The sequence below is a fragment of the Anguilla rostrata genome, chromosome 11, assembly GCF_018555375.3.
Source record: "Anguilla rostrata isolate EN2019 chromosome 11, ASM1855537v3, whole genome shotgun sequence".
NCBI classification, from domain to species: domain Eukaryota; kingdom Metazoa; phylum Chordata; class Actinopteri; order Anguilliformes; family Anguillidae; genus Anguilla; species Anguilla rostrata.
The window spans coordinates 6,094,837-6,109,317 of record NC_057943.1 but is presented as its reverse complement, the minus strand read 5'-3'; the positions used below and the strand labels follow the sequence as shown (position 1 = coordinate 6,109,317).

The 14,481-nt window shown below is 47.8% G+C and overlaps 1 protein-coding gene across 2 annotated transcripts; it reads left to right on the top strand.

Annotated features, from left to right (window-relative positions):
- The first annotated feature begins 1,549 nt into the window (after positions 1–1,549).
- On the top strand, positions 1,550–13,499 carry clcnk (chloride channel K). Of its 2 annotated transcripts, none has more exons than XM_064300728.1 (20): positions 1,550–1,689; positions 2,085–2,266; positions 2,720–2,808; positions 3,625–3,753; positions 3,902–4,041; positions 4,153–4,230; positions 4,671–4,746; positions 5,908–6,033; positions 6,308–6,392; positions 6,650–6,751; positions 6,968–7,052; positions 7,309–7,482; positions 7,870–7,939; positions 8,275–8,385; positions 9,248–9,464; positions 10,161–10,294; positions 10,769–10,851; positions 12,748–12,828; positions 12,917–13,003; positions 13,279–13,499. In XM_064300728.1, the coding sequence occupies exons 2-20, from the start codon at positions 2,238–2,240 to the stop codon at positions 13,321–13,323; spliced, it is 1,941 nt and encodes a 646-aa protein (XP_064156798.1). In that variant the 5' UTR covers positions 1,550–1,689; positions 2,085–2,237; the 3' UTR covers positions 13,324–13,499. The 2 variants fall into 2 exon arrangements, with proteins under 2 accessions (XP_064156798.1, XP_064156797.1); XM_064300727.1 differs by having other exon boundaries at positions 2,720–2,851.
- Positions 13,500–14,481: the final 982 nt, after the last annotated feature.

The window sequence follows — 14,481 nt, the reverse complement described above, 5'->3', positions numbered from 1 at the left end:
TTTCCTGTTTGTGAGCAGCTGTTGCGCTCCTTCCCGTACGCGTGAATGAGCGAAGGAAGGACATAAAAAAAGCTCTGTGAGATAGAGAAAGAGTGAAGGGGAGATAGTGACGGCGGAGGAACAGTAGATGGCAGTGATGCAATGGGCTGAATGTGAAGCATTCCGCACGCGCTCAGTTGAGGTCGGCTTTAGCCCGGCTGCTCTTGCTGATTACGCGCCAGGCTCAAGCAGAAAATCTGTGCCGCGGTTCCAATTTCAGAGGCTCCTACAGCGTGAATGTAAATTCAAAGCCTTCTTTGTATGACATGTTGCCTTCTCCTCCTCCTGTGCGTCAACAGCATCTTACGTGTCTTGAGCAGTTAATGGTCTCCTTGCAAAAAAATAAGAAATGAAACTGCCTACTGCACATGTGACTTTTTGATGTGTGTGTGCCTGTGCGTGTGCGTGTGATTGTGTGTGTGAGTGAAGATTAAGTTATTTATCTGCACATAGCAAGAATACGGCACAAAAAAAAGACCTTCGCAGTCTTAAGGTCATTTCCAGCATTCTGAGCCATTTTTATCTCTAAATTTAAAAATGTATCTGTAAAATAGCAAAATATTATTTGCCTAAATTACATCGCAAGGAAAGTATTTTCTTTTTAGCTGATAAATGGTAGGCTATATATAAAGTCCATTGAAAAATCACATATTCTCTGCCAGGTTTCATTTCTAAGGCAATTTCTAAGGCCAAAAATATCTGCATTAATTGGAACTGGGATAGGTGTGCTTCAGAAAGTAAAAGGGAAATTATTAACAGGTATAATAAAAAATGTGGAGAGAAACAATGTGTGTGTGCGCGCGCGTGTGTGTGTGTGTGTGTGATCGTTGATTACCTTCACCTTGGAGTGAGCCAGGACAAGCATGAGAATGGCATGATTGGATCTTTAATTAACCAAGGCTGCCACTTCAAAGTTTAAAGGTGAAAATGGACAAAAAGAACCATTTTCACACGATTAAGTCTGCAGTAAAGCTGTTTTTAATTTAACTAGTACACGAACCAAGCTGAGAATTCTCAAGCCAGTGCTCTGGGACTCATATACACACAAGCATTGGGTGACCAAATGGTTTACCACAGAAGACGACTGCAGGTTATAGCAGTAGTCCTTTGTTAAGGGTGGGTCAATGAGAGAATGTGGATTTATGGTTTTTATTTCTGCTGCGTGTTAATTGGTTTCATGGACCAAGCCTGTAATAAATCCAAACATACCATAAAAAATGACTCATTACAAAAATGTGGTGTTTTGGTATAATTTATTGCTAATAAATAATATCTATACTAACATTTGAGGACTTTATTTGAGAACCTTATGTAAAAAAATATATACTCGCATCCTAACACACACATTCGCGCACACACACACACATACGAACGCGCACACATATGCACGTATGCGCACACATGCACACACATGCATAGACGCACACATGCACACACACACACATGCATGCGCACACACGCACACACACACGCACCTTTGAGCAATGGCAAATGAAGGGCAGTTCTTACCTGTAAATGACTGACAGCACATGAGGTCCAGGTGAGTTGGCCAGTTGACCAGCAGAGACCAGATGAACCAATAATACAGCAGCAGTCGTTTTCTTGAAGATAACCCTAGATGAAAACTCCAAACAGAGAAAGCCCTACCAGGTAAGATTTCTCATGTGCATTTAGTGCTTTAAAGTACCTAAAAATGTGTTGTCTTTTGCTTTTCGACATTCATTTCAGTGCTTCAGTAAGTATAAGCCAAACCTCTATGTGTAGAACAGAGGAGCTTTGAGCTTAAAAATGAAGAAACTAAAAATGAATTGTCTCACACTTTTTAATTGTTTTCCATGACTAGCAAATGTGCTAATTTAAGTAGGGATCCTTCATCTAAAGCTTCAACTAAATTAGAGCTAATGTCAATAAATGGTTGCCAATACTGCTGTTGGCTGCAGGGATGTAGCTACCTTTTCATCTGCAATGTTTATAATGAGCCTTAATATGTAAATGCAATAAAGAGAATATGTTGCATTGTTGTATTTCCAAAAAAAAAAAAAAAGTCTATTCAAGCCTATGGAAGGAGTACACATCACAGCAGATGGCACTGATTCAGCAAGCGGACACGGCGGGAAGAAGGGGGAACATGATCAATACAATCATCAGACAGGACTCACCGCGCATGACCTCCTCTCCAGCGACCCCCCTAGGAAACCATGGCAACGCACCCGCTCCGGGGTCAAAGGTCTCTGTGTTTTAATGGCACTTTATGGATGTGAAGCTGCTCCACATTGGTTTGGGCGCCCAAATGTTTCAAATAAAATATGTTGTTATTATTATTATTATTATTATTATTATTATTATTATTATTATTATATATGTTGGGGGCGACATAGCTCAGGAGGTAAGACCGATTGTCTGGCAGTCAGAGGGTTGCCGGTTCAAACCCCGCCCTGGGCGTGTCGAAGTGTCCTTGAGCAAGACACCTAACCCCTAACTGCTCTGGCGAATGAGAGGCACCAATTGTAAAGCGCTTTGGATAAAATCGCTATATAAATGCAGTCCATTTACCATATTATGTTATTAATAATAATAATAATAATAATAATAATAATAATAATAATAATAATAATAATAATAATGTCATCACGGTGAAAGTCGCATTCGTAAGCATGCGCTTGCGTCGTTGTTGTTGCAGACTGCCTGTTGTGGGTGCGGTCCGTACTGGAGCCCGTGGCGGGTCTGGAGTGGCTGTGCCTGTGCATGCTGGGAGCCGTAATGGCCCTCGTGAGTTTCTTCATGGACCTGAGCGTGACCAAACTGCTGCGCGGTGAGAGACTTCCGCACACGCACAAGAGCTATCGGCGCGAATACCTGCGTGCACCTGAGTCATCTAGAGAATAATGCTCTCTCTCTCTCGCTCTCTCCCCCTCTATCTCTCTTTCCTTTTTGATGTTGTTTTTGACATGTTACTGTGTGCATTTGTGGTTTTTTCAGTTGTTTTTTTATCTTTATTTTTATTTAATATTTATTCTAGTCTGGTGAATTGACTACGCTGTTCTCATAAAGGGACATCAAAGTCAAGTGTCTCTCTCTGTCTGTCTCAAAATAATTCACATTTAAATTTAAATGGCTTTTTAGGAAGAAAATACATATGCAAATATGACCAAGGCAGGCAGAAACCCCAATTAAAATACAAATGTACAATGAAATAAATTCTCCTTCTGTCTCCCTCTCTCTTTCCCTTTCTTTCCCCATCTCTCTCTCCCTGAGGGGGGTGGGGGGGGGTTGTGCAGGGGGCGAGGTAAAAAAAAAATATATTGTTGCTGATTTGAGATTAAGGTTTTTTTTTTCCTTTTTGATGTTGTTTTTAGTTTGAAACTGTGTGTATTGATGTTTTACTATTTTTTGTTGTTTTTTATTTTATTGTTAATCTTTATTCTGGTTCTAAAAGTCTCTCGCTCTCTGACTCTCCCTCTCTCTCCCGCTCTCTCTCCTGCTCTCTCTCTCTCTCTCTCTCTCTCTGACTCTCTCTCTCTCCCTCTCTCCCTCTCTCTCTCTCTCTCTCTCTCTCTCCCTCTCTCTCTCTCTCTCTCTCTCTAGCTCAGCACTGGTTGTACAGTCACTTGGAAGGGCACAGGCTGCTGCAGTTCCTGAGCTGGACCGTGTACCCGGTGTCCCTCTGCACCTTATCCTCTTCCTTCAGCCACAGCCTCTGCCCCCAGTCCGCAGGTCAGGACGTGACACCTGTCAGTCATCCACAAGCGGGAAGAAAACTCCCACCCACTGCACAGAAATTGTTTAAAATTATTCTACTGACCCCCCCCCCCCTTTTTTCCCAAATCTGTTCCCCTCTCCGCCACCCCCACCCTCTCCCCAGGTTCCGGCCTTCCAGAAGTGAGGACTATACTCTCAGGTGTGGAGCTGCCTGATTACCTGTCCCTCACAAACCTGTTTGCCAAACTGGTGGGTCTCATCTGCACCCTGGCAGCCGGGAGCTCAGTCTTCCTGGGGAAAGTGGTACGGTCACACACACACACACACACACACACACACCTGTTTTACCTTTCAGCCAGGTGTTTCCTGTTCTCACCTGTTAAGCTGCTTCTTTCTTCCTGACCACCTCCCCAGGGACCATTCGTCCACCTGTCCACCATGATGGGAGCGTACCTGGACCGAATGTGCGTTTCCATGCGTGGAGGGAAGGAGGCAAGATATGGGTCTAACTGAGTCGATGGATATCAGGACCACACTGTTAACAGCAACAACAACAACAACAACAACTACAACTATATTTGAGTAATTATATCGTTACGTAAAAATAACAATAACATAACAAATCTCTCTCTCTCTCTATCGCTCTCTATCTTTCTCTCTCTCTCTTAGTGTCTCTCTCTCTCTCTCTCTCTCTCTCTATCGCTCTCTGTCTCTCTCGCCTTCTCTCTCGCTCTCTATCTCTCTCTCTCTGTCTCCCTCTCTCTCCCCCCCTCTCTCTCTGTGTCTCCCTCTCCTTCCCCCCTCTCTCTCTCCCCCTCTCTCTCTGTGTCTCTCTCTCTCCCTCCCCTCTCTCTCTCCCTCTCTCTCTGTGTCTCTCTCTCTCCCTCCCCTCTCTCTCTCTCCCCCTCTCTCTCTGTGTCTCTCGCTCCCAGGTGACGTCACACAGGGACATGCTGGTGGCCGCCGCTGCTGTGGGAGTGGCCAGCTGCTTCGGAGCCCCGATAAGCGGTGGGTACGCTGATTAAGGACACGCCAAAACACTCGATTAGTATTCAAAAATTCACATCCTCAAGTTGCATATTAGCAATCACTTCATTTGCATTCCTCGCTTAACAACCTCTCCATCCAGGGGAAGCTTGCGAAGTGAACATGACTTTAGGCAAATCAGGTTAAGTACCGTGTCCGTACGAGAGAAGGCTCCATCAGGGGTCTGCTTTCTGTCAGGATACCAGTCCTAGTGCCTCTGTCAGGTGTATAGCAGCGCTGAAATGTAAATGCCTGTAATGAAACAAACCAAAAATAATTCCAAGGATGAGAAAATGGCGTAAAAACGAAATTCATCACGGCACCGTGATAAATAACGGTTGCTTAATTCAGTCAACGTAAATAAATCAAATTCTTTCTGAAATTCTTACAGGTCTCTTTCTAATTTTAATTCATTACTACCCACTTCTATCTTGTTCTCGCTCACTCTCTGTGGCATACTCACTCCAAAGTATAAAGTGAGGAAAAAAGTCTGTGCATATTCTATTGAACTTCCTGTCAGGACAGGCCAAACTGGCAATTTTGGAAAGGACTGCATTCAGGGTCTAGCATCAACGGACCTTTTATAATGATGACACAGATGCTGGAACTAGGCTCAGGATCGAACATGCCTGATTGGTAAACTGGATGCTTTTTTGCTTATTTGGGGCATAGGCAATGTGCTATGTACAGTTCTGGATGACTTGCTGTGTCTTTCTTTTTAAAAGTTTATTATTGTTTATTTTTAATTTTTTTTTGTTTTGGAGCGTTGGTTGATGTAATATATTTTCTGAATGTTCGTCTTATGAGCACAAGTTAATTAATCTTTAATTAACAGTGTATTTCAATTCAAATTCTCTCTCTCTCCCTTCCTCCTTCCCTCTCCCTCTCTCCCACTCCATCCCTCCCTCTCCCTCTCCCACCCTCCCCCTCCCCTCTCCCTCTCCCCCTCCCCCTCCCTCCCTCCTCTACCTGTCCCTCCCTCCCCTCTCTCCTTCTCCCTCCCTCCCACCTCTCCCCCTCCCCCCTCCCCTCCCACTCTCTCCCCCTCTCCCCCCCTCCCCCCTCTCTCCCTCCCTCCCCACCCTCCCTCTCTCCCTCTCCCTCTCCCTCCCTCTCTCCCTACCTCTCCCCCCCCTCTCTCAGGAGTGCTCTTCAGCGTGGAGGTGATGGGCACTCACTTTGTCGTGCGGGACTACTGCCGCTGCTTCTTCGCGGCGGCCTGCGGGGCGCTGACCTTTCGGACGCTCTCCGTCCTCAGCGGGGAGCAAGGTGACGCACCCTAAAACCGCTAAAACCGCCAACATCCGCCTGATTCGATTTTCTGTGGCCGGTTCTGCCGGCTGTAAGTTTCGATCCAGAGGCCCTGACCGGATGCGGGGGCCCCAAACCTAACTGAATTTTTTTGCTAGCAGTGCTTGAAGGTAATTACACAATGATCCTTGATTTCATTTTGAGAGGAGGGAAGGGGACGTGGGCATGGGGCATGGGGGGGTTGGGGGGGGGGGGGGGGTAGAGAGAGTAATCCAGTGTCTTGACTCCACAGAGACCGTGCAGGCCCTGTATAAAACCAGCTTCTCCTCCGACCTGCCCTACCACACTCCTGAGATACTGGCCTTCGCCCTGCTGGGGTAACTCCATTTTACCACAACAACGCTGACCTACATCTATGCTCGGAACACAGACACTGTCTTCATGTGATTTTCCACCACTGTACAAGCTCCAGATTTTTAAAACTGTGTCTCGCGTTGCTCTTGCAATCTCCATGGGTATCTGTCTCTGCTTCTCTGTGAGATCTGTGTGTCTAATGAGTCTCTGTTTCTCTGGAGTTCGCGTGTCTGTTTCTCAGCCTGCCTGTCTGTCTGTCTGTCTGTCTGTCCTTAATGAGGTTGCTGTGTGGAGCCGTCAGCTGTCTCTATTTGTTCTGCCATCGCCGGATCCTGCGATTCACGAAGACAAACAAACTCATCAGCGGGATCCTGGCCACAGAGTGAGCACCGCGACGCTGCCGTTTCCCAGCAATCCGTCAGCGGATCAATCGCAGCCGTCGCAAATGAGTTCAAACCAAATGACTGATACAACAACAAAAAAACTTGATTGAGTAAAAAGCGTCAGTGATCACGACGATTACATTGATGGGTGTAAATACTCCAGTGCCATTAATTGTGGCATCAGTTTGCTAATATAAGCCTCACTCACTCCCCAGAAAGGCACTATATACAGGTGCGGTCGTGTTTCTCCTGGCTTCTGTCACCTACCCACACAGCGCTGGACGATTTATGGCAGGTGAGGTAGGTGAAACTCCACTTACCTCATAAGCACTTAGAACTGTTTTTATCACTATCATCATCATCATCATTGTATCATCACCATCGTCATCATCATCATCATCATCATCATCGTATCACCATCATAGTCACCATCATCATCATCTTCTTCTTCTTCATCATCACAATAGTCATCATCTTCCTCCTCACCCCCTTTCCCTCTCTGTCCCCACCATCATGGCCCCTCTTTGTCTGGCCCCTCCCCCTTTACCGCTCTCAGCTGTCCATGAAGCAGCTTCTCACCTCCCTGCTGGACAGCCGACAGTGGTGGTCTCTATCCCAGAATGCTTCTGTGCGGCCGCCTCAGGAGTTGACCCCAGAGAGCCTGTGGCAGGAGTGGAGTCCCTCGGGGCTCTCAGTGTATCACACACTGGCATTCTTCCTGGTTATGAAGGTACAAATCCCCAAGCCAGGACACAGGTGAAGCTAAAACCATAAAAGAAGAACAGTAATGTTAATTTCATTGATATGATACATGCTACAATTACATGGAGTAATTTCAGTGATCGTGGGACAAGTAGTGGTTTTTGGAGATCGCTTTGTGTTGTTGCAGTCAAATGACCTGAGGGAACATATTATCACTACAGAGTGATGCCAAACAGTAGCAAGATAATCACTTCATCTCATAAGACGTTCAGTTGCACAAAAAAAAAATTTGATGCACTATTAAAGCCAAGGAGTTTCAAAGCCAATGGAAGGAGTGGAGGCTAATTAGACCAGGTTAATTAGACCAGGCTAATTGCAGACTGTGTCTGTCCCCCTGCGCTGATGGCCTCCCCAGCTCTGGATGCTGGTCCTGGCCAGCACACTGCCCCTGCCCGCCGGGTACTTCATGCCAGCCTTCATCTACGGTGAGACGCTGGCGCGCAGAAGAGGCACCGTTATTCTCCCAGCAAAAAGGATCTGGGCCCTTTAAGGTGTGATTAGAATGTTCTGAGCTGAACATTCTAATGCTGATGTAACAATCGCTGGCGGTGACTGTAAGCGACGGAGTTCTAGAACACTGACTTGGAATTTTGAACAAAAAAACATTCCAAAAAGAAGTACTGTAATCTTCGGGCTTTTAAAGATGAACGTGTGCTTAATTCTTTGCCATGCGTAAGTCTGATTGCACTGTATTTGTTTGAAACGATGAAGGAGACACTGGCTGCAAAGTTCCTCACCGGGCCTCCTGTTTGTGTTCCAGGCGCTGGAATTGGGCGTCTGACGGGGGAGGTTCTGTCCTATATGGTCCAGAATGGATTTCACGCTGAGGGGGAAATCGGTCCAGTAAACCCAGGGGGCTATGCTCTGGCTGGTAAAAATGACTTTGGCGTCATCCTTTGCCGAGGGTTAAAATAGCCAGTTACCGGGCGCAGTTTGCTCCTCCGAAAGTGTCACTGTTCATTTGATGTTAGCGAGGCAGCCTTGTTCTCTTCGAGACGCACGAGGCAGAGAGTGAATTGTCAGAATGCCGCTGTGAGCTAATCGCCTCTCCGCGTCTCTGAGAGAAAGTGCCGGCGCCCATCGGGCAGTTCGTCTGAAAGGCTGTTTCTGTGTGTGTGTGTGTGTTGTGTGTGTGTGTGCGTGTGTGTGTGTGTGTGTGTGCGCGTGTGTGTGTGTTGTGTGTGTGTGTGCGTGTGTGTGTGTGTGTGTGTGTGCGTATTTTCATGTGTGTGTGTGTGTGTGTGTGTGTATTTTCATGTGTGTGCGTGCGTGTGTGTGTCTGTGTACGTGTGTCTGTGCGTGTGTGTGTACGTGTGTGTGTGTGTGTGTGTATTTTCATGTGTGTGCGTGCGTGTGTGTGTGTGTTGTGTGCGTGTGTGCATGTGTGCATTTTCATGTGTGTGCGTGCGTGCGTGTGTGCGTGTGTGTATTTTCATGCGTGTGTGTGTGTGTGTGTGTGTGTACGTGTGTGTGTGTGTGTGCATGTGTGTACGTGCGTGTGTGTGTGTGTGTACGTGTGTCTGTGCGTGTGCGTGTGCGTGCGTGCATGCGTGTGCGTGTGCGTGTGTGCGTGTGTCTGTGCGTGTGCGTGTGCGTGCATGCGTGCGTGCGTGTGTGCGTGTGTGTGTGTGCGTGCGTGCGTGCGTGTGTGTGTGCGTGCGTGCGTGTGTGTGTGCGTGTGTGTGTGTGCGTGCGTGCGTGCGTGTGTGCGTGCGTGTTTTGTGCCTCCTAAGGGGCGGCGGCGTTTTCGGGCGCGGTGACCCACACGCTCTCCCCCGCCCTCCTGGCCCTGGAGCTGACGGGCCAGTCCACTCACGCCGCCCCCGTCCTGCTGGCCACGCTCACCGCCAACGCCGTGGCCCGGTCGCGGCTCCGCCCCTCCTTCTACGACGCCGTCTCCGTCGCCAAGCGGCTGCCGCACCTGCCGTCGCTGCTCCGGGCCCAGCCAGAGTGAGCTGCCGCGGCAACCGCACCCCCGAAAAGCACTGCATTGTGGGGTCCTTTATTGGGGTTAAGGAGGGTGGATGAATCATGTGGGGTGGGGGGGAGGGGGGGGATGGGGGGGTGTAGCGCAAAATTCTGGGTCCCATGCTGATTTACACTCTGTGTGCCCCCTTAAAATAACCTGCAGCCCAAAGCAGATCTTTTAGTCCAGGCCTTTGTACCCCTTTTCTACCAGTTTTTTGGGAGTCTTACAATCCTTACAATCATCTCCTCAAAGAGCAGGTCTTACAGATATTTACAGATGTTTCCCCCCCCCCATACAAGAAAGCATTCACGTTAAGCCATACAAAGGGAACACAGACTTCGGAAATTATCAAAACTACGTCACAGCAGAACACCAGTGTTTGATCTTTGCCCCCCCCCCCCCCCCCCCCCCCCCCAGCCCCCAGCCCCCAGCCCCCCGCCCCCCTAACTAGTTCACTGAGTTGAGCTGAAGAACAGTAAATGGCAATTCAGTACTTCATTCCCATCAAAGAGGCTGTCTATCTAAAATCATAGTGGGCAAGTTGGGGCGACAATTTACTATCACAGAGGTGGTCTTCAAATCCGTCCTCTTATACTTGACATTGACCTTTTGTAATTGTGTGCAATGTCTTGTGTTCCCACCTTCCCCAACCCCCCCGCCCCCACCCCCACCCCCAGGTTGAGCTCCGTTCGGCTCGGCCAGGTTCTGTCTGGCGGGGGGGAGGTGCTGGAGAGGAGAGGGGGGGCCGCCGAGGTGCGCCTGGCCCTCGCGGCCAGCCCGCAGACCGCGTTCCCCGTGGTGGATTCGCACGGTGAGCTCCCAGCTGCCCCGGCGGCGCGAGCCGCGCGGCGCGGAATTACCGAACTAATGACACCGTGATCGCTTCATCAGCCTCCGACACGAAACGCGAATTAGCCTCACCGCCGCGCGCGTCGCTCGAAATGCCAGCAGTTCGCTGGTCCCCGCAGGCCTTCGCCGAGTGGCTCTGCCAGCCTCGGCGTCGAGATAATTTATGGAAATAGGCTGGTCTGGCAGGTGACTGCCTCATCCAGATGGGATCAGCATTTGGGCTGATAATCACACAGAACTCCGGTACCTTCAGCCGTGAAAATGATGATCGCATCTTCTTTAAAGAAACATACATGTACATATACAGTGACACTTGAAATGCACGTAATTATGACTACTGTTTAAAAGTTTAAAAATAAAAAAATAAAAGACTGAATGGCCCATTGAGCCCTGTACCTCTGACCTGTGTTCCTCTGTCTCTCCTCCCGGGTTCCAGAATCCCAGCTCCTGCTGGGTTCCGTGAGCAGAACCGAGCTCCAGAGGTTCCTGCGCCGTGTCGCAGATGGACAAACGGAACCGGTACGCACTGCAGTACAGTAGGCGACCCCAGAAACCGGGCTACGTTCAGCATTTTTAATCCGTTTCCCCCCCCTTTTTACTCTCATACAGTATGTAGACTAGGCAATAGTGCCACCACTACGCACCTTGCACAAAGAGCACTACACCGGAAGCATCCCCAGAGAGAAAAAGCCAAAATCTAGACGTCTAGAGGAATGGAAATCTAGGTTGAGAGACATTTTGACATAAATGGAATAGGTTAACCCCAATATAGCTCAGGTCTTTGCCAGGATATAGCTTGGCTATGTCCTAGCTAAAACTAACTTTTCAACCAAACGTAGCCAGGTTCTGATCTGAACACCTAGACAACGTTTCACCAAATTTGCACCACAGAAACTCCCTGGGATGTGCACCCTGACGCACACATCCATGAGAAACTCACTACCACAGCATCTTTTAAAGATGCAGAAATACTTTACAAACTCTAAGGAGAATCAGGGGTCCGGGAGGGGGGGGGGTTTAGAGGACTCTCTCAGTAAAAAAGGTTTTCTTGGCTCGTCTCCACAGGGGAACCATTTACAGTTATTTATGGAACCCTCTATGGTAGGTATTAAGTGTGAAAGCTCCAAGATTGAACCATTTTTGCCTGACAAAGAACCCCTTAACCACATAGGGTTCATCTAGAGATACACAGATGAGCCTTTTGTGAATCCCTTTCTTCTGAGAGTGAAGAGACTCTGGTTTCTGAGCTTATTATTTAATATGCTAATGATTTATTCGAAGGCCTGATACACGCAGGTAGTTTAAAAAACAAGGTACGCAGGTATGCACAAATCAGCAGCCACCACACAAGTATGACACATCCATTAACTAAGCAATTTTGCTTCCCAGCATGCACAGGGTGGTGTAAAAACAAACTTATACAGTAGGTGGGACCTGCTTCCCTATAATTATGACCAGCATGAATTTCAGAGGAAATATGGATGGAAAGAGGAGTAATGTTTTTGCAGGGAGCAGCAGAGACCAATACAGCTGAATCAGGTAACGCTTTACAATAAGGTCACATGAACTGGCATTAACTAATGCAGTTGTTGCATGAATTAATGATGTACACATACATTAATTAAGCATGGTATTTGTACTTAACAAATACATTGACTAATGTATTAGTTACAGGATTAGTTATACATTAGCAAAACATTGGATAAACTTATAATTAGTTTACCACTAACAAATACAAGAACTGTTTTTTTATCCATATACTAATTGGCATTAACTAATGTAGTTTTTAACATGAATTAATGATGTACAAATACATTAACAAAGCTGTACAGATGAACTTATCAGGAGTTGGTAGTTAACAGCTACATTAGTTAATGCCAATTCATGTGACCTCATCATACAGTGTTACCACTCATCACTTTGCTTTTCATGGGTTAAGGTCCACAAGGTGATGTCATCACTGTGCCATAAGTGTGGTGTGCAAGTCTGCTAAGGTAGAGTTATTTAAAGTGTTGAATGGGCCAATGAATAGGTTTTGGAGGTTCTGATTGCAGTAACTGTGCAAGGGCAGGGTAGCCTGGGGTGGTGGGGCCCAATGTGAAATATTAACATGGGCCCCATAATCCTTGGCAGTACCCCTGGATGAGAGCATGGAACTCAAAGGGAAAGGGCACCAGTGGAAGCATATGCTCCAGAATCACCGTGTCTGTGCACGCATTTGAAATGCAGGGTAAAAAACACACGACCGACCGCAAGACAGTTGGGTGCAAATTTCAGCCCATGGCGAATAGAGTCAATTCAAAACATGTGATCCAACAACCAGTTAAGCGATTTTTTGTTGTTGTTGTTGTGGTCCATTTTTTTGTTCACTATCTGTGCAATACATTGTCATTTCTTTTTTTTTTTTTCGCTCAGGTTTCAGATATACAGTTGGGAGATGTGTGTTTGATCCAGCCAATCACAGTCCAGGCCTCAGTCCATACCACAGTCCAGCAGGTACAGACGTTATGCGGTAAATGAATTCTTGGCAAAGTCTGTATTTCTGTCCAGATTTTGATGAATTGTTGTGTCTTCCGTTTCTCAGGCTCATCAAATTATGAGCTTGCTGTCTGCACAGCAGCTGTTTGTGACTGAGAAGGGGAGGCTTTGTGGGTTCATGACCTGGAAAGAGGTGAGAGGGCACTACCAATCAAATAATTCATACACACACACAGACATGTACACACACACACACTCTGACACGTACATACAATACAAACACACACACACATACACACACACATACACATACAAACACTGACCTGTGCACACACACGCACACACACTGACAAGTACACACACACAGAGCTATGCACACAACTGATATACACATAGATCCTGAACAAACAGTAAGTAGACATACACACATTTGACCATTAAATTAAATTACAACGGTCGCCATTTCAGATGAAGACGGCTATTGAAGATTTGGCCCACGGAAGATTTGAATAAATAAGATGGACGACATGACTTACCGGCAGCTTAAAAAATCCACACCCACAGAAGCAGATGAGAAACCCAGCCATTTGCATACCCTGGGTATTTTTGGACCTCACAGGATCCCATAGCCTGTGCTAAGCCCCCCCGGGCTCCTTTCTGTCCCACTAACGATAATTAAAACGGAATCTTACTCATGTCCTGAACGTCTCGTTCTTTTCGGGAGAGCGCCTCCCCGTGTTATCATTTCGGGCCCCTGGTCACGATAGCGGCGGGTAATGGCGGAACAATGCTGAGTCACCCTGGGGAAGCGTGTTATCGTTTCGGGCCCCTGGTCACGATAGTGGCGGGTAATGGCGGAACAATGCTGAGTCACCGTGGGGGAGCGTGTTATCGTTTCGGGTCCCTGGTCACGATAGTGGCGGGTAATGGCGGAACAATGCTGAGTCACCCTGGGGGAGCGTGTTATCGTTTCGGGCCCCTGGTCACGATAGTGGCGGGTAATGGCGGAACAATGCTGAGTCACCGTGGGGAAGCGTGTTATCTTTCGGGCCCCTGGTCACGATAGTGGCGGGTAATGGCGGAACAATGCGAGTCACCCTGGGGAGCGTGTTATCGTTCGGTCCCTGGTCACGATAGTGGCGGGTAATGGCGGAACAATGCTGAGTCACCCTGGGGGAAGCGTGTTATCGTTTCGGGTCCCTGGTCACGATAGTGACGGGTAATGGCGGAACAATGCTGAGTCACCGTGGGGAAGCGTGTTATCATTTCGGGCCCCTGGTCACGATAGTGGCGGGTAATGGCGGAACAATGCTGAGTCACCGTGGGGGAAGCGTGTTATCGTTTCGGGTCCCTGGTCACGATAGTGGCGGGTAATGGCGGAACAATGCTGAGTCACCGTGGGGGGAGCGTGTTTTCGTGAAACCCGGCTGAGGGTGACTCTGGCTCCTTCACAGCTCGCAGGGGACGGTCTTCCCTTTTTCTTCCCGCCCTTTATTGTTCTCTCTCTCTCCCTCTCCCTCTCTCTTTCAGGCTCTGTCTCTCTCTTACTCGTCCTGGCTGTCGTACAGGGCAGTGTTCGTAGCTGCTTTCAGGGGAAAAGTTCCGATTAACGTTCCTTATCTGCTGCTTCTCCCTCAGACCTGTTTGCTTGTTGCATTAAGTCCTTCAGTA